Source organism: Seriola lalandi, unplaced genomic scaffold, assembly GCF_002814215.2.
Source record: "Seriola lalandi dorsalis isolate HSWRI2012SDOR001 ecotype SW California unplaced genomic scaffold, Sedor1 jcf7180002054285, whole genome shotgun sequence".
Taxonomy (NCBI): Eukaryota; Metazoa; Chordata; class Actinopteri; order Carangiformes; family Carangidae; genus Seriola; species Seriola lalandi.
Window position 1 is genome coordinate 940,978 of NW_019524838.1, and position 20,018 is coordinate 960,995.

The window sequence follows — 20,018 nt, forward strand, 5'->3', positions numbered from 1 at the left end:
CCTCGTTCTAGAACGGAAAACACCCCCACCAGCCAGACCTGTCCGGTGTAAACATGCAACAATACCATCACACTTTGCACTCACTTGTTGCACGTAAAAGCTGTTTTCTTTAAACATTTGGTTCAGGTCAACATTACGCACGTGGATAATAATAGTCCTGGTGACGCATTAAACTTACATTAAAGGTAGGAATGAACCTGAGTTGAATCGGGCCATTGTAAGAGGTCTCACTGTAATCATTTTTGAAAAGCTGAAGTTGGAGTCGGTAGAGGCCAAGCAGTTCACAAACAATAACCAGTGGTGGAGAAATATTAAGATACTTTACTTAAGCAAATGTACTAATGTTAAACAAATTCCATTGCACGTAAAAGTCATGCATTCCAAAAGTATAATCAGGAGAGTGAATTTAAAATATTAAAAGTAAAAGTACTCAAATCAAAATATGGCCCCTGTGACTATATTATATTAAAACCACAGATTAGCATTACAGCATTTTACTGATGTAGTTGCAGAAAGTTGCAGTCAATTTGCTAATTTAACAAGCTAATTTTGGCCGACATGATGGCAACAATGATAAGTTTTGCATTATAGAGTAATCTCCTGGTTATTTTCATGATTTATCAGTTGGAACTATCAAATGTATGGCATCTTTGTGTAAACAATTATCCAAATAGTTGCCAATTAATTTTCTTTCTCATTAAATGTTTAAGCTCTAGTTGTATATACTATCACATAGTTTAATTTATAACATAGCATCATATTTTATAAACTCTTCATATATTTTGTATGCAAAAGTATTAATTTGTAAAGTAATTAGTAATTTAATCTGTGAAATAATTGTTAATCAAGTTCCAAAAAATGAAATAATAAGTGAATGAAATAATTTGATAAGATGAAAGGTGAGAGGATGTTGACTAGTGACAACTCAATTGTCATGAAAAGGAAGAATAAAATTATGGAATAAAAACAAACTTTTGAAAAAAAAAATCCACAGAATGTTATTTCCACAAAGAAATGATAAAATAATATTTTATTATAAATTAGTTTTTGTCATTTATCAAATCATTGCAGAATGTATTGAATCGTTATTTATTCATATGAAATAAGACGAACATTCTTATCAGACTTAAGGCACACCATTTTTTTTTTTTAACTCAGGAGTGATTCTTCTGTCAGGACATAGACGATCTTTCAAAAAAATGGCGCTTCAACTACTACTCCCAGAATTCAATTTCAACGGCGAGCGAAAGGATCAAACACGCAGGCAGCACATTTCTTGCACGTTGGTACCTCCCTGAGCGTACGCAGCTTGCTGCTGTGCAGGTGTTTTGCATAAGGGAGCTCCTTGCTTTCGTCTTAACAGTGTGCCAGACGCTACCTGAAGTCATGGCTGACCAGGTGGCTGCCATGTGTGATCAGCTTATCAAAGCTGTGAATGTGATGATGGATGCGGAGACAAGCCAAATTTACCGACTGGAGGCCCTAAAGGTAGCATCGTTATGGGTTGCTAGCTAACTGCTATCTAGCCGAGCTTGTCATTTATGTAGAGCTGTTGTAAAAGTAGAATCAAGTCCCTTCGAGGCTGAATAAAAGGGTAGTTTTCATCCGCAGGGTTAGCAGTAACAGCACCGCTCATACGGTTCATTTACGTTCGATAACGTAAGCTAAACACGCAGGGATGATGGCCAGATGCTTTGCGAGCTAGCCGGTATTCCATTAACACCTCACCACCACCTCACTGTCGACTCACCTTCATTCATTCATTCATAGAAATGGTAACATTGGATTGATTACTGATTTCCCTGCGAAGGCTAACAATGCTAACTAACATTATGTTTCCCATTGCACCTGGCTTGGCTAGCTGGAAGGTTAGCTTTATGCTATTTAACTATTTATTGTAATGTTGCTGAGACAGCTGTTGGCTGTAGCCTCTAGACAATATTAAATTGATTTAAGTATCATCTGTTTTAAAAACGTTGAGATGTCTGTAATGTAACAGGCTTTATTTTTCACCACAGTTTTGTGAAGAGTTTAAAGAGACAAATTCCTTCTGTGTCCCATGTGGCTTACAATTGGCCGATAAAGCCCAACCAGCTGTAGTGAGACACTTTGGTTTGCAAATCCTGGAGCATGTCATCAAGTGAGTGAAATCTAAAAAGCATCAATCAATTATAACAAAGAATAACATGCTAAAAGCTAGATATTTGAAAGAAAGCGTAATTTTCTCGCAGGTTCCGATGGAACAACATGCAACAACAAGAGAAGGTCCAGTTGAAGGAGTGTGCCATGCAGCTATTATCAAATGTAAGTGTGATGGTAACATGCTGTTAACAATACAACCATCTGTTTTATGGTTAAAATGTAACTGAAACACTTGTCTGATACTTGCTTTGGGTCTCATCAGGGTACTCATTCTATCCTGGAGGAGGAGAGCCATATCAAAGATGCCCTCTCACGAATCACAGTGGAAATGATAAAGAGAGAATGGCCTCAGCATTGGCCAGATATGCTGAAAGAGATGGAGGCTCTCACTAGCCAAGGGGTGAGTAACTTGCACAGTGCAGCTTTCATGCAATTTGAGTACAGTTATGTAATAACACATGGAAATAAGTACCGGGCGTCATCATGTCAACTTGGCCACTGGTCAATATCTACATCTTTCAACAACTATTACTACTTTATTATTTTATCCATGCAAACTAAGTTCTTGGCCTTTCCGAGCAAACTTTCCAAAAAAAATTCTGATATTTGTGGTTATGGACTTTTTTAAAGTGAAAACTAAGTGAATACTGAAAATTAAAATTCACCTGTGCCTTTCACAGGAGGCACAGACAGAGGTGGTGATGTTGATCCTTTTGAGGCTGGCAGAGGATGTGATCACCTTCCAGACGCTGCCCACTCAGCGACGCAGAGACATCCAGCAGACACTCACCCAAAACATGGAAAGCATCTTCAGTTTCATGATGGCAATTTTGCAGCTCAATGTCGAGGACTACCGTAAACTGGTCAGTGGGGTCTCATCTTTTATTTTGTAGAAATAAATAGTATTAAGAGAAATTATTCAGCATTATAATGATTCTTGTCTATTGATATGTTATTACATTTTTATTTATGTTGCTAAAAGAAAAATTTAACAGTGAATTTTTTTTTTTTTTATTCAGAAAGGAATGCCCGGACATGAACTGCAGGTGAGAAAACACCACGGCATCTTTGCTCTAAAAGGAACCTCTTACGAACTTGATTATTTTGATCACATTGGTGTCACGCTCCTCACTCATCCCTTCGTTTTCCCCTTTTCGACCACTAATTTTTTCCACGCTCAGGCCAGAGCTCACTGTCGAGTCGCTGTGGCTACGCTGAATACACTTGCAGGCTACATTGACTGGGTGTCTCTGGTGCACATCACCTCCGGAAACTGCCATCTACTGGAAATATTATGTCTGCTGCTGAGTGAGCCAGAGCTGCAGCTGGAGGCGGCAGAGTGCCTGCTCATCGCTATCAGCCGGAAGGTGAGACACAGGGAAAACACGCGTTGAGAGGCCGTGGTTAAGTCATAATGCTCGCCCAATAGGTGTAAAGACCATTTTTTTCATCTTGGCTTGTCACATTGTAACTACTGCATGCAATCTTAAAAACATCATACCAGATTTTAATGGAATTTGTTGGAAAGTTGGTCTATGGATCATTGAAGGAAGTGGTGCAGATCCAGAGCAATAGCGCTTCCATGTGGCCATTCAAAGCACTTATTAACACTATTAACGCTATTATTTTATAATTTTATAACATCTTTTTCTCTGAATTCCTAAACAGACTCAATTTTGCAATTTTTCTGTTCACAACAACTCCTACAAATTGTATCAAGCCTCCAAAAATCCTATCCACCATGAGCCAATGAGCATGACTGTCGTTTGTTGTGTGTCGTTGATACTGATCCAAATGCAGACAAACATTTAATGACATATAGAGAATAGTGCAGCACTGAAGGTTTGTGCTTTCTAGTTAGAATATGAAACTTTCCATTATTGATTATGGAACCATAGAAATGGTGAGGCATGCTACAGTACAGTTTATGAAAATGTAGGTAGTAGTTGGATATTTGTCATTTATTCGATCATAATAAGCTCTGTATAACCAAACAGGGCAAGCTGGAGGATAGGAAGCCATTCATGCTGCTGTTCGATGATGTTGCCATCCACTACATCCTTTCTGCAGCACAGTGAGTACAGCCGCTTCCCCGCATCATTCCTCTTTAACTCACCTTTTCCTGCTCTCACTGAATGGTTTGTGTCTGTCTGGTTACAGGTCAGCAGATGGGCTGGCGATATCTAAGAAATCCTCTGAATCACAGTAAGTCATGTGAATCCTCTGTCTAATTGTGGAACACAATAAACCGATGTAAAACAGTTATTAAACAGTGTGTTCACTACATCAGGCTGTGTCGCTTATAGTCCTGTGTATATATATGTGCAGAGCGGTGGAGGTGGTGGAGCGGCGCTACATCTTCCTCAAGAGGCTGTGTCAGGTCCTGTGTGCTCTGGGAGGACAGCTCTGCTCATTAGTGGTGAGTTTATCCCAATTTGACCACAGATTGAATTCCTAAATTCTTATCTTTTATCTGGGCTTGGTCCACACACACACGTTATGTAAAATAACAGGAGCAAGTTTTTACTTTCTGTTTACAATTGATCATTGAGAAATATCATGTTCTCTCCACAGGGTTCAGAGGTTGAGGTTGAAGTACCTGCAAATCTCAGCAAGTACACGGAAGCCCTTTTAGCATTCACTACACATTCCAGTCAGGTGAGATGACAAATCTTCGTGTTAAAGACTGCATTTGAGTGAACTGAGTATGAATCCCTCATCTGTGTTTGAACATCTCTTCTTGTGGATTCCCCTTTCTTTAGTTTTTGAAGTCGTCCACTCTGGCTACATGGGGAGCTTTGTTCAGACATGAGACTCTGTCGAAGGATGCGGTCGTTGTGGAGATGGCCGTCAAATACCTCAGAACGTCTATGACCAACCTAGTCAAGGTGAGACAGTGATGTCAGTTGCCGGTGTACACAGATAGCCAGACAGGGTGATACTAAAGGTCTTGTCTTGCTTCTGTCTCTCTCTGTGTCTCTCTCTCTCTCTCTCTCTCTCACCAGACTGGGTTTCCATCTAGAGACGATAACCCAAGTTGTGAGTACTCCCGTGTGGACTTCGACAGCGACGAGGACTTCAACTCATTCTTTAATTGTAAGTGTTATGGATTCAGATTTACTGCGCTTATGATGAATACTTTTAGTATTCTATCCACGTGATGTTTTTCATGGTGCGTTATCATGTTTCACAGCTTTTCGAGCGCAGCAGGGAGAGGTGCTGAGGAGTGCATGTCGCATTGTTCCTCTGGAGGCCTTTCAGATAGCAGCAGAATGGTTACAGTATCAAATTGCCAGCCCTATTGACATGGGGGATACCACATGTAAGTGCCTCATCACAGAGAGGGATTGATAACTCTGAACCTGTGTGTTTTTGCTTCTTTGCTGGGCTGGATGTTTTTCTTGTTTTGTTTTGTTTTGTTTTTTTTATCAGATCACTCAATTTCAGAGCAAGCTGAGCGAGGGGAAAAAATCCAGTTTAGATAGTCATGAAACAGCGAATAAACTTCTCTCCAACTCCTCACCAGCTAAAACTGCAGAGGGCCTGTGCTCCCTCCTGTCTCCATCTGTGGTCCAATGGGATGCGATGACCATCTTCATGGAGTGCATGGTCGCACAGATCTTCAAAAGTCTGGAAGAGGAGGTAACACAAGCTATGTTTTAGGCAGACAGAGTAAAACTCTGTAAGAAAATAGTGCTGATTGTAGTGATGCAAGTTCTTTGCGTCCTCTTTCTGCATCTTTCTGTGCAGAAGTTGCCCATCGATCAGAGCATGGAGCTGCTGCAGGCCGTGCTGAACTACGACACCAAAGACCCGCTCATCTTGTCCTGTGTGCTCACCAACGTCTCTGCCCTCTTCCCGTTTGTCATACACAGACCACACTTCCTGACACAGGTCCTATACAAGGTCAGATGAGTCCTCATTGGTTGCTACATATTGTATGTGTGTCTACCGTATACCTACCGGCTTTCTTGATTGTTTTTTGATTGTATTTGTGGATATTAAAGTTTGGATTTGCTCTTCTCTTGTTTTGTCTCTGCAGCTCTTTAAAGCCATCACATTTGAGATCGGTCAGGACAATAAGGTGAGTTGCCGTCACAGAGCTAAATATCATCACTCTTCTTCAGTCTTCATGTCCAAGACCAAAAAAATATATCCTCCAACTACCATCTTCAGGCACCTCGGACCCGGGCCGTAAAGAATGTGAGGAGGCACGCCTGTTCTTCTATCATCAAAATTTGCCGGGATTACCCACAGTTCATCTTGGTAAATGTCCTAACGTCCTATTTAAAGTAAAATAGCATGACATAGATTTTGCACAAAATATGTAACTGAAGCACACAGTGCTGATGAATAGACATGAGTAATTATTTGAGACCACTGTATAATACTTTTTTTTTTTTTTTCATTTCCTCTCCAGCCTTGTTTCGACATGTTTTACAATCACGTGAAGAAGCTGTTCTCCAGCGACGCCACATTGACTCACATGGAGAAATGTTCACTGATGGAAGCGTTGGTGCTGATCAGTAACCAGTTCAAGGACTTTGCAAAGCAGAAGGCTTTTCTAGACGAACTCATGGCGTCAGTGGTGACAGAATGGACCTCAGATGAGATGAGGCAGTGCGTTTGATTTCTTTCTATTTCCCTCAAACTATACATGACGTATTTAAATATCATGACAGAGAATTTTATTCTTATCGTGTCTTTGTGTTTCAGTGTGCTGTGGGACCCTGCCATCTTCCTGTCCTTCATTGGAGCGGATCAGGTGGTCACCGAGCAAAGTGCAGATTCAGACACAACAGGCCTTAATAGGGGACGGGTAAGTGTATAGTTGTAAACTGAGTTAGTATGTGAGCTCTAAGGGCTTGTGTTTTGTCCTGACTGTGAATTTCTGTCACTAGGCTTTTTCAGATGTTGTAGACATTTTTTTTCTGCTCTGCATTGCAAAGGGTTGCGTGTGCAACCTGCAAAATAAATTGCACTAAAGTTCAGAGCACTGCAGTTGAAAATAAATAAAACACAAGTTAACCACAGGGTGCTGAGAATTTGAAATGCTTTTAACACTGCTGGACACAGAGGGGTTTTCAACTTTTGAAAATGCCAGAGACATCTAAAGTTTCCAAACCATTAGGTGAACACATTAGGTCCAGCGTCTCTTTTCAGGAGCTACTGTCAGGTCCGTGTGACCAATCAGATCAAATAAACAGTCAAAGACAATTCATGTCAGTAACTTGCCAGATAGAATATGTCAGTCATCATTTTTTTGTGTCAACCTCAAAACCTCACATTTTAAATTCTGAGCCACTTTTTTGGCTTGGCCTGGAGTTTATATTTTATTAATAAGAGTAAGAGTTTACAGCAATGCTAGCAGCTCCCTGAGACTATATTTAGGCACAGGTGATTGTTACCATATCATCCAAGTTTTTGTGTGTTAGCATGCTAGCATTTGCTAGTTGGCACTAAGCACAAACTGCTGACTGATGGGAATGTCTGTCGTTTTGCAAGTATCTGCCGATAAATTATTTAACAGTTTATCCCTCTTTTTTGTGACCTTTCTCTAGTTGAGTTTTTGTTTGTATGCCATGTTGGGGGTGGTGAAACGGGCACGTTGGCCTGCAGACCTGGAGGAAGCCAAGGCCGGTGGCTTTGTGGCGGGTTACACCCCTGCTGGAGCCCCCATCTACAGAAACCCCTGCACAGCCCAGTTTCTGATCTTGCTGCCCAACCTGTTGGCTCTTATCAGGTACACGACGTACATGTTATAGACGGAGTCTGATCTTGATTGTTTAGGTGGGACATGTTCATGGGTTATTGGTGTAAAATGGCTATCAGTAGGTTTAACGGTGTCTCAATAATAATTCTAATTTATTATATTCTTTTATTTACTCCTCACCGCAGGACGCACAACAGTCTGTTTATGCCAGAGAACATGGCGCATCTGAGTGAGACCTTTTCTAGGGCCCATGAGGTGATGGATGCAGAGAAAAATGTGGTTCTTGGTAAGAGGAGGCTTTTGTACATGTTTCCCCCCACATTACGCCATCATCTGGAAAAAAACAAGGGTTAAACCTTCTCTATATGTGTGTTCTCTAGGTCTCTCTCAGCATCTTTTGGACATTTATGACTCTCCAGTGTACAGAACCAACCTGGAGCGCATGCAGGGATTTTTCACCACATTGTATGATAACTGGTAAGAATAGTGTTGTTGTAGTTTTGCCCCAAACTTTTTTTTTTTAAAGTATTGTTTATACCACACATGCTGTTGAGATGCGATTCTACCTCCTATTCTCTCCTCTCCTCTCTTTACCTCTGTAGCTTCCATGTCCTGGGGAATGCAGGTCTGTCCCTCCAGCAGGAATTCTACACCATTGAGAGCTTGGCTCAAGAAATCGCTGGCTCTGCCTTCGTCTCCCTCGACCATGTGCCTGACCACAGACTTCGCCCTATGATTCATATCCTTATTTGCTTTTGCTTCATTTCATTTACCTTTTTTTTTCTTTTTTTCTTTTTTTTTTTTTTTTTTATATAACAATGCTTCCGTCAGTAGTTTAGTGAGATACAGTACATATGTGTACAAGATCTTTTCATATGATTCATTTGGGATGGATCCTACTCTACATAAACGAAGCTTAGTTATTGCTTTATGTTAACATTGAATTTCCTTAACAAGTGTACGGGTGTTTTTGAGGCAGCTGGTGCAATCATGTCCTCAGGAGTACCATGACAGTCTGCTCTGCCCCCTGCTGGGCCCTCTGTTCGCTTACATGCAGCAGGTCAGGATGTCCACACTTCTCATTCTGTAAAACTTCATCCTTAATCTCACCATTAGATACACTTAATTCAGTCAGTCACAGTTGGTTTTTGTTGCCAAATCTCATGACCTCGCTTCTGCTTCATACTACAGAGACTCAACGTCAAGTGGCAGGTCATCAACCAGAGGACCTCAATAAAGTAAGTTATGGGATAGTGTATCCGTCTCTATTGTAACTTTAAAGCCTCTATTGAATATAGTTTAATTCTCTGAGGGTTCACCGTGTCAAAGCTCTAATTGGATATGTGGACTTACTGACAACCTGTTTATTGTGTGTTTTAGTGGCGAGGATGAGGAGGAGGTGGTGGGTCAGGAGAGCCAGGTGACGCAGGAGATGTTGGAGGAGCAGCTGGTGCGCCTGGTCACTAGGGAGGTGCTGGATCTTCTCTGTAAGTCTCAGCATCTCTAGTAACTTCTCCCATTTCAGTTTCCATACATGTGTGGCCAACATTTGTTGTCTTACAAAGAACCTGCAATATTTATTTCAAATGTGAATTATCCATAGTACAATAATGTTAAAGTTGTTTTCTGATAGCAATATAATGTCCCTGTCTACACCGACTGTAAATCGAGGTGTGAAGCAACGCTTAGGGCTTATTCCTTAATACTGCTAATGCACTTTAGTCATGTGGTAAGGTTGTGTTTCTGCCAGCTACACAAGCTAAAAATGGTTTCAGCCCACATTAGTGCGAAGTGCAAATACCAGCTATAATTCCTAGATAAAGCTACAACTTCACATTATTGTTGTAGATGAGACCGTCTTCCTTCCAGTTTGATGGGTCTTGGTGACTGACAATCTAATGCGTTAGTTTATCCTAAGAGACAGTTGGGGGAGTCCAAATTCAACAACTTACTGAATGTTGAAAAAGGTTTTTTTTTTTTTTAAGTACCTTTAATTGGATTGGACTTTATTGTGAGATTTCTCTGAAATGAATCTTGCATCACAAGGCGAGATTGGTTTCATGTACACGGAGAAACGAGAGTGTGGTTTTTATGACGTGTATTAAGAAGGTACTAAAAAATATGAGTAGTGTGATTTTCAGGATATAGCATACAACTGCCTGATCAGCTTTTCCCGGGTCGAGTTTTTATGGGGCCATAATACTTCTTCTCCTCTAGCTGTGAGCTGTATTTCCAGAAAAGTGCCTGAACATGCAGCAAATAAAGAGGAAGTAGAAGGTAAGAGCCAAATGAGAAAATTTGAATCAGTAGGTGGATTATGTTTGTTTTTTCTTCTGAGAAGCCTCTCATTGTTTTGCCTGAAATGTTCTTGCATAGAGGAAGACATGATGATGGAATCAGTGCAGACAGCGTCTCCGGCTCAGCCCACAGAGGAGCTGACTGAGCTGGGAAAATGCCTGATGAAACACGAGGTCAGTCTGAGATACATCGCAGAACATTTGGTAGAGTCACACATTAAATGTTGAAAAATAAACTTCTGTTTTTTCTTTGCCCAGAACATCTACATGTCCCTGTTGACCCTCTCCTTCACCTCACTGTCATGGAAGGACACCACCAACTGTCACCGAACTGCTTCCATGGTCTGTTGGACCCTTCTGCGGCAGGTAGTACACTCAATACTTAATACATAATCATTTTAAATCCTTTGCAAGAATAAGGCTTGCTATATTCTATATTTTTATTACTGTCCACAAATCCCCTGAAAAGACCTAAGCCAACAGTGCGTTAGTTCGTATGCATATGTTCATCATAATGAAGGAGCATCCATCATCCTTTTTAACAGTGTTTTTATTATTATTATTATTATTATTAGTTTTATTATGAGTTTTATTGTCATTGGTGGTGATTATAATGGGGTTTGTTGAGAATATAAAAGTGGATGCATTTGTGATATTTGTGACCCACCCCATCAAATCAAACTTGATCTTCTCATGTATTTCCATGTAAACCTTTGCCACTCAAACCTTTCTTACCACTAATGCATTTGCATCCCTCTTTAAAGCACTGTTTTGCCTTTTCCATGTCAAGCTGTTCTAACTAATTGAATATCTAAATTGATACTCGGTCACCACCTGTGACCTGGAAGGTTGCTGTAAAAGTATCTTAAATTTCTGCATGTTTCTAAAGTTTTCCTCCAACATTCACTCTGTGTCTCTCCAGGTCGTAGGGGGTAATCTTCTTCCTGAGGCGGTCACGTGGTTCTATACCAGTGTTCTTAGGGGCCTTCAGATTCATGGGCAGCACGAAGTCTGCAACTCTACCCTCTCTCAGCTGGCCATGCTCATCTATGAAAACCTGGTGAGGCAAATGGAAATCATTTCTGCCATGGATGCTCCTTATTTCTACCTTTTTGTTTGATTTATTTTTCCCTTTGAGAGTTACACTCTTCTCTTTGTCTCTTTTACTGCAAGTCCTAGTACTGCAAATAGCAATCAGCCAGACAATAAATCAATCAATCATAAACTAATATATTCCCATTCTTTTCTTGATTATTGTTCCGTCTGTCAGATTTTTTTTTTTTGTTTGTTTTAGGGATATAATATGTGCTCAAATTTGAGTTAATTCCTGAGAACTCATCTCTCTTTTAATCTCCTTGATTGTGTGTGCATCTGTCTGTCCCATCTGTCTTAGCGGCCTCGCTACATGGAGCTAAGAACAGTAATGACCCAGATCCCAAACATCAGTGCGGAGGCTCTGGACCAGTATGACCACAGGCTCATGGACCCCAATGCCCAGAAAGTTGGAGACAAAAAGAGAAAAGACCAGTTCAAGAAGCTCATTGCGGGAACTGTTGGGGTAATGTCACATTTAGCCACTGGAGGGCAATGTTTCTCTATTATATCACAATGCAGACAGACATCAGAAGTGACCAGAGACACTGGCCTTAATAGTCCACGTCAATACTCAGCACTGTGATTCGGGCTGTGTGGTAAATCTTCTGTGGTCGGCAGTGAAAGGAAAAAAAAAAAAAAAAAGGGAAAGTGCAGCAGCTCAACAGGGCTGTGCAGTCTAATGAAATTCTTTCTGGTAGATCTGGGATAGCTCTGTTTAACCTCCCCTTTCTTTGTCCCCTGCCAACAGAAAGCTCTGTGCCAGCAGTTCAGGAAGGAGGTTCATATCCGGAATCTTCCATCGCTCTTTAAAAAGCCGAAGCCAGACAAGGATGTACAGAACAGTGAAGCATTGGGCCTGGCAGCTCTCTTCTCCCCAGAGAAAAACACTCTGTAGGAACATGCAGCGCTTCTAACGGACTCCATACTGACTGAAGACAGGAGTTATGTGTACAAACCGGGGTTTCCCTCACCATCCTCCAGCTGGGGCAGTGTGGTGCTACCCAACATATCTGTCAACACTTTTTCCAATTAGTCATCTTTTATTTTTACCCATATTGTGCTGCAACACCACTCACACTGATATAGTAATATCTTCCCACAGGCGAGATTCACACAGAAGGTCCCTTTTTTAAATCCCATTTCACACTTCTGCTCCATTTCTTGTGCATACCTTTAAGGAGGTTGTAGGAAATATTTCAGATCAAAGAATGTTTTGTCTGTGTCAGATTTTGTGAAGGGGACGATCTAAATATAATCATTAATATTTGCTCTACAGCAGAAGCTCTGCTGAGCCATAAACAAACCTTGAAATAGGTCAATTCTGTGTTTTGTCATTTACTTTGGGCCTTTTTAAGGGGCAATATTTGCTAATGGCCCAGCATCATGTTCACTGAGCATGCCATAGACATAAAATTAGGGAATGAAACTGAGAGCCCAGCTGTGGTTCGATATTCACCCTAGAAATTGGCATCGAAAGATATCCACACAAGCACAGCCAGTATTGTGTGTGTGTGTGTGTGTGTGTGTGTGTGTGTGTGTGTGTGTGTGTGTGTGTGTGTGTGTGTGTGTTATGCGAGGTGGAGACCTTTTGTACTTTAAAAAAAAAAAAAATCTTAATTTCAGAGGATAGTGTTGGCAGATATGTTGTGTGAGCATGCTGCTGCTGCTGCTGCTGCTGCTGCTGTCAAGTCCTGGGTCGAAAAGAAAGGAAGACTTCTGGTACACATTTCTCTATTTACCGTAATTTCCTTTTGACTGGACGAGCTTGAATGCAGTTTCTGATTCTGAAGCATGTGCTAATGGTACCTCAGGTGCAACGCTCCCTATGATGGAGTGAAGATACTTTATTGAAACCAACCCTAAGAGAAAAAAAGCAGCTCGATTGTGTTTTCATGAATGGTTACTGTAGATTTAAGTGTGAACAACAGTTTTCTATTATGCAGATATTACTAAGTCATTGGGTAATGCAATGATGGTTTGCAGTTTTGCCAGATCTTCATATCAGCACAATTTACACGACAGTTAGGAATTATGTATTTAATGCAGATCACATATACTACAAATAATGCAACCACATTTTGTGCCAAAACACTCACAGTAGACTTGACAAACGTGACCAGACAATAGTGTCTGAGAAGCAAAACCCAACAATGTAACTTTTGATTTAAAAAAAAAAAAAATGTTTAAAGGTGGACTCAACAACTAATGTGTAGCGTAATCCAAGTGTTTCTATTGTTTCCTAGCTATTCAGTTGGTGATGATATTCTGTTTGTCATGTGGTCTTTTTGTGTTTGTACTGGTATTGCCAAGATGAACCAGCACTACATTCCTTCATTGTTCAAGGGATTGTTTTTGAGAATAATTTGTTGGATGTATTTTGCTCTTATGGAGCTATCATTGTGGAGAAAGATTTGTTTTTTAAAACTATGTGTTGTGTATATTCAGACCAAAATAAATGTGAGTTATTTTGGCTTGGAGTGAGCCCCCTTTAAATGCACATAGATGGGTCTGCATTTCAGATGCTGGTTTGCTGAGAACAGGTTCACTATATACTCACCAGGGAATAGAAATATACATGAAATTAAATTTTTCCAGTGAACTGTTTTCCCTGTCTTTGTGATGATTGTTCACATGTGGCCATTTTTAATAATGCGTGTTCAACACTAAAATGTTCTGTACAAAGAAGAAAATAGGCTTTTTAAAAGTGTAGCGTGGTTTATATTTTGTTGTTTTTAAATAAAATCATAATTATAATTTGTCTAGAATTCATCTTTTGCTTTTTCACGTAGTATATAGATAAAAGTAGTTTAAATTTTATAAAAACATTATTCGATTGCTATATGTGGACATATTTGGGTCTTATTAACTATCATTTTTTATTTTGCATATGCATCATATGAAGAATTTTGCAAAATTACCAATATGGTGATATAGTTGTAAATATAAAACAACTGTAATATGTAAAATAATCTATATTTATTAGTATTATATCTGGTTCTTACTGTCCTTGAATCTTTACACTTATGTTTACACTAAAGTCTAAATAAAAATGTGCGTAAGGATACTGACAGATCTGCAGACATTTTTAGTGTTTCAAAATTGCAGTATTGCAGTATTTAAAAACAAATTGTGCAATGAACATATTTCCATCCTTAACACTAACACCAATGTATGTTATATAATATTGTTTGGACTATTTGTTTGTTTTCATTATTGTTACCCATCTGCATGGTGGCATTTTTTTCCCCTATGAGGTCATACTACCGCCAATAAAGATTTATAATAAATTGGATATCTATTATAAACAATAAAGATATTATTATAAAAAATATTCGCATATTTCAGTAGACTTTAATTTCTGGATCAAATAGTTCTATCCTGTATTTCTATATTAGTGCCTGGCATTAGTGATGAAAAACTATCATGATTTTGATTCATAGGTGTCCCAAACCTCAGTTTACTAATCACAAGAGTTTACCTTTTGAGGGGTACCCCTATACTATAACGTAGGGAATAAATTAATTTAAAATTAAATGAAATTAGTGAACGGGCGAATTCGGGGGCAAGTTCGGGTGCATATTCGCAAAAGCAATTTTGACAGAAACATCTGCCTGAGGAAAATCCGTTCGTACTCCGAGACGGTGGGGGGCGCTAAGGCGGTATTTGTTATTTGCCAACTGCCGTAAAATACTGTAATGAGCTGCGAAGAAGCACAACGAAGAAGAACGATGTCTAACCATGGCTGCGTAACGTTTAATGGTGGCATGGTATTATTTTGTTCTTATGAAAATGTTGGGATTGAATAAATGAATGCCTGTAGGTTTGATATATTCATAGCCAACAGACACTAAAACTTTAAATGTCAGCAAGAAAACACGCCGGTTTATTAATGTGAACTGCAGCAGAGCAGCAGCTGGCTGTGGGACTCCTGCTGACAACAGAGGCGTTTAATAGAGGTACATTTATAGTTTGGTACAGGAAAAAACTGCAATTCCTTGTGCCCTCGTACGTACATTTACTCAAGTACTGTCGCTACGTAAATACATTTTTGTGGTATGTGTACTATTTCTAATTTATCTTACTTTATACTTCGACTGCTCTACATTTCAGAGGCTAATATACATATTTATCTCAAAAATATAGTTAGTTCACAAATCAAGAGTTTATGTACGAAATATATAACAACATCACAACAATTTGTACAATATGCTGCAATGTTATATACCCATAACTATGCAAAGTATATTAGCTTCACTTAAACAAGGTGCAAAATTAAAATGCTGCTTGCATGTTGCATCAGTAATAATGATCCAATATCCTGCCAACGAGTATTTTTACTTAAAGTACTTAAATGTACCTAGAAGTACATTTAGCTTACTTCAGTAAAGTTCTGAATGTTATATATTTACTTGTAATTGAGTGAATTTATGGTGTGGCATTGCTGCTTTTACTAAAGTATATGATCTGATTACCCATGTGTCTTTGCAAAGCAGCTCAAGCTCTGTCAGGTTGCACAGGGATCTAATATCCATTTTTATGCCCTGCCACTAATTTTTAAATTGATTCACACCTTTATGTTTCGGGTAGTTATCCTGTTAGAAAACAAATATTTTCCAAAATATTATATATATATATATATATATATATATATATATATAAAACATTTTTTTACAAATTGCAACAGGTCTTTTTTCTCTATGTTTACAGCATTTAATTGATCCTCTGACTTCTTCTACCACTGCCCTTATTTAATGTACTCTCAGTGCTATTTACATACAAGAAACCTGACATTCCCCTTAAATTTCAGTGGTCAAAATATTCATGTCCATAAATGTCACATAGCTGTGCAGTATATTCTGTTGGATTTTTACTGCGATTAATGAATGAAGCCGAGTCCTGAATACTCAAACAGTAAAACCCAGAGTACTTTCAAATGGCAGCACCCTTATATCAAATGGAGATGTTAACCAGCTGAATTATATTGTTCATCAGGCTATGTTTTCCTGTGATTCTGAATGAATTGGCATTTGATATCTCTGGAAACTATACTTTCTACAAGAATTTCAAGCTTTAAAAGCTCAAACAGCTCAGCTGCAAAACATATTTGTAGAAGTTGGTGCTGCAGGGTAGAAGAGGTTTATTATAATATTTATATGCCCATGTGTACATTGAAAGAGAACTGAAACAATCATTGATAGTCAATTAATCAGTTAGACGGTCAACAGAAAATCATTCTGCGATCATTGTAAGAAGTGATTATAAAGTCATTCATGAAGCTAAATTGCTAAACGTGAGGTGAGACAGTAATTAACTGAGAAAGTAAACAACAGATTAATCGATTATTAAAATAATAATTAGTTGTGGCCCTACTATAATCATTCCTCCTGTTTGTTTGTAATATTAAAGAAATGTTTTCCTACTGTGAAAACAAAACTAAAATTCTGCACCCACCTTCAGTATGCTGTGTCCCACCCACACTGCACAGTGTCTCAGGATTCTGGTTCACCAATGCTTTGAAGTACAACAGAGGAATGTCTTTTATGTTTGTTTTTAATGATGGGGGACTATGACAACGTCTCCAAATTTAAATACAAAAATACAAACTCTGCCTGTGATTTCTTTCCATTAATACCAATTTTCCTTCATGTCTTCTAGGTTCCACTGCCCATCCAGCAGCACCATGCTCCTCCTGCGTTTCCGATCACTGCTCGCTGGCTCCTCTGATCAGTGTGACTCTTGATGAGATTTACGAAGAGACAATATTAGCAGTTTTAGTCCCTAACAAGAATGACTGAAAGCGGACCATTTTTCTTGATCATACATACAACCCTGCCTAAACCTGTAACCTGATGTCACTCTCTAAATGATAAATATTTTAATTCAGAGACTAACACTAGACAACGAATAAATTGTAGTTGTTAATATTTTCTGATGCTTTTCTGGAATTAAAAAATATTCTTCTCTGAGGCAATGGCATTTATTGTTAACATTTGTTTCACTGTAGGACAGAAATTCACAGCTTTGGAGGAATACTATAAAGATGATAAACTGGGAAAGAAAGAAAGAAAATCACTGCCTATGAAATGTATTCACCACTTTTTGGCATATTTGTTTTCAACGGCATTGCCTTTAATGTAAAATATACATCTACATATTTGCATGGATGGATCAGTGAATTCCTCATACATCTTTGTGAAACTGCTCTGACTCCGTCAAGTTGCATGGGGAGTAAATATTAGTATAATATAAAGTCCTGCCTCAGAATTTCAAATGGGTTAATGTCTGGACTCTCATATGGCTTTATGTTTGGGCAACTTGTCTTGTTAGAAAAACATTTTCCTAAATGGCAGTTGTACATCCTGTAGAAGGTCTTCCTCCACAATTGATGTATTTTGCTGTATTTATTTGATCCTGTACCCTCACAAGCCCTTTGGGCCTGCTGCAGTGAAGCATCCCCACAGCCCGACCTTGACTGGGACGGTGTGCTTTTGTTAATGTGCAGTGTTTGGTTTACACTAAAGTTGCAGGCTGGCTCAATGCAGCAGTAGTATTACAGCAGTGGTATTTGATAACCCTATTACAAGGGAAACTCAATGCTGTGTTGTCATAGCCTATCATTCCCCCAACTGATACTTTTCACTAGCCCTGTCATGGTTCAGAATATTCATTTGACTTTGCCAGGAAATGTATGAACCAGCACTTGGACCATGTAGATGGAGAAGTATTTAAAATAAAATCACTTGTCACACCTTGACTACACACAGGTGTCCTCCATTCAGCTTAATTATGTGACATTGAAAAAACAATTGGCAATGTAGGTTATTGTTTTGATATGTAAAGAGAGTGGAAACCTTTTTGTTTTAGATATTTTTTATAATTTTTAGAGCTAAATTTTAATGTTAAAGTATTTTTTGTGTGTGTTGATCAATGTGGGAAAATACAATTACATATTACAAATACTTTAAAATACTTTGTAAAAACAATAACAATTGGCTATTCTGTTGCTAATTTGTTATTATCTTTTCTTTGATTCTGTAAATATTTTTTATGAATTATCAGCAGAATTAGGATGAATGTCAATCGTGCTGTATTAATTAATGATCAAATAAGGGTCACACCTGTGCTTGATGTTTTATCATATAAAAGGGTTATTGTTGTAGCCTGTGAGAGGTCACTGCAGCCCGAAACAGTGCTTAATTTCTCTTTAAAAAAAAATATTAAGCGTTAGTCTAATACCTCAGATTTTATGTACTTTACTTTTTAAGTGAGTTAACACACATTAGTTTGTTTTCCACCAGCAGCACCAGCTTCACGGCAGCTTAGCAACGTGGTTGCCGCGCAACACAGAAGTTTCTGGTCGGAGTGGTGATTTTCAGTTCGGACGTTTTAGTCAACAGATAGGAAACAGGTGTGTGTTTCTACTCAGCATAATTTACCCCGCTTTGCAGGTGAACTCGCCCAGAGACGAAACTCGGGACACTCCTTCACTACGTCGAAGCAACTTGTTGGGCTTAAGATGTTTGTCTTGCTGTGTATTTTCGTCTGTGCCTCGGCCACAACCACTGGACAAGTGATGACCGGTCAGCCTCGCAAAGTTCCAGTAAACAACACGAAGGTTTTGGCGGCAGCACGATTTGCTGTGGTTGAATTCAACAGAGACAACGCAGAAGACCAGCTTGCCTACAGAATTGTGAACATAACATCGGCCAAAATTCAGGTAAGACTCCATATTGGAGTCATATAGCTAAGCATCATACATTTTCAACCATAAACGGTGCCTATAATATGTCCTATTTCTTGTAGGTGGTCGCGGGAATAAACTACATCTTGGAAGTGCAGCTGGGACGTACAGTGTGCAAGAAAAGTGACACAGCTGACAGTGAACCATGTGATTTACAATCCGATTCCAAGGCAAGTTCAACGTTTTAGGTGGTGCACAGCACATACTAAGTGAAAAAGGGCACCTAAAAGTCTCGGAGTTGTGCACCTTACTTCTCTGTCTCTGCATTTTGTCAATGTGTAAATATGTTAAAAGGATTCGCTAATTTGCTATTAATTTCAGGAACTTCAGTGCAACTTCATCGTTACAGAAATTCCTTGGGAAGATTCACGTGTACTTACTAAAAAGAAGTGTCACCTACATAATAATGCATGATATACTTATGTAGTCCTGCTGATGGTGCTGCTAAGTAAACAATTATAACTGAGCTGTGTTTTTAGTTTGTGTTCATCTCCAATTTCAGACGTGGTGCTTCTTGGTACAATGTGCACACCCTGAATTTATAATGGCATGTTCATAAACCAGTGATTTTCATTGGCTCACAGATCTGCCACTTGTTCTAACACTGAGTTGAATAAGTTCAGTGACCTGCACTCACTCTGCATTGTATAGGGCGAAAAATGGCATAATTATTCCAGTGAGTGACCAGGACAGCTTTACTGTGCCTCATCTCTCAGTGTGTGTCCTGGCAGCTGTAAGGCTCTGGTTGCGTGTCAAGCTTGGTCAGACACATGGCTGCTAAACGGAGACGAGGCTACACCTCTCTACTCTACAACCACAGTCTCCAGAAGGGCTCTGTATGGAGGATTACAGGCATTTTCAGATTACTGCTCAGCAAGACTGAACAGTCTGCTGCTCTGACCCCCTTTTTAACAGGGGGAAATAAACAGCTCACTGATGATGTGCCAATAAAGACATGCAGCATAGGGGGGAAATTGTCAACGGGTGTAGTTTGTTTGGGGCTGTGGTGTCTGCGGCTATCCGATTTAGT

The 20,018-nt window shown here is 39.2% G+C and overlaps 2 protein-coding genes and 1 long non-coding RNA gene across 3 annotated transcripts; all 3 read left to right on the forward strand.

Moving 5' to 3' along the window:
- The first annotated feature begins 1,264 nt into the window (after positions 1-1,264).
- On the forward strand, positions 1,265-12,758 carry xpo5 (exportin 5). Its single transcript, XM_087173856.1, has 33 exons — positions 1,265-1,488; positions 2,019-2,140; positions 2,232-2,304; positions 2,405-2,542; positions 2,823-3,005; positions 3,162-3,188; positions 3,324-3,509; positions 4,140-4,216; positions 4,303-4,347; positions 4,471-4,561; positions 4,717-4,800; positions 4,905-5,030; positions 5,148-5,238; positions 5,336-5,464; positions 5,669-5,784; positions 5,893-6,048; positions 6,185-6,226; positions 6,319-6,408; positions 6,563-6,762; positions 6,859-6,961; positions 7,704-7,885; positions 8,041-8,141; positions 8,236-8,332; positions 8,458-8,593; positions 8,817-8,915; positions 9,047-9,093; positions 9,236-9,342; positions 10,073-10,132; positions 10,232-10,326; positions 10,411-10,518; positions 11,075-11,212; positions 11,546-11,710; positions 11,996-12,758. The coding sequence occupies exons 1-33, from the start codon at positions 1,387-1,389 to the stop codon at positions 12,140-12,142; spliced, it is 3,663 nt and encodes a 1,220-aa protein (XP_087029982.1). The 5' UTR covers positions 1,265-1,386; the 3' UTR covers positions 12,143-12,758.
- Positions 12,759-14,962: 2,204 nt separating this feature from the next.
- Positions 14,963-17,518, forward strand: LOC111654698 (uncharacterized). The gene is made up of 2 exons (XR_002760752.2): positions 14,963-15,203; positions 16,903-17,518. It is a non-coding gene; the product is annotated as an uncharacterized LOC111654698 (long non-coding RNA).
- Positions 17,519-18,644: 1,126 nt separating this feature from the next.
- On the forward strand, positions 18,645-19,454 carry LOC111654635 (cystatin-F-like). Its single transcript, XM_087173837.1, has 2 exons — positions 18,645-18,964; positions 19,051-19,454. The coding sequence occupies exons 1-2, from the start codon at positions 18,764-18,766 to the stop codon at positions 19,174-19,176; spliced, it is 327 nt and encodes a 108-aa protein (XP_087029963.1). The 5' UTR covers positions 18,645-18,763; the 3' UTR covers positions 19,177-19,454.
- Positions 19,455-20,018: the final 564 nt, after the last annotated feature.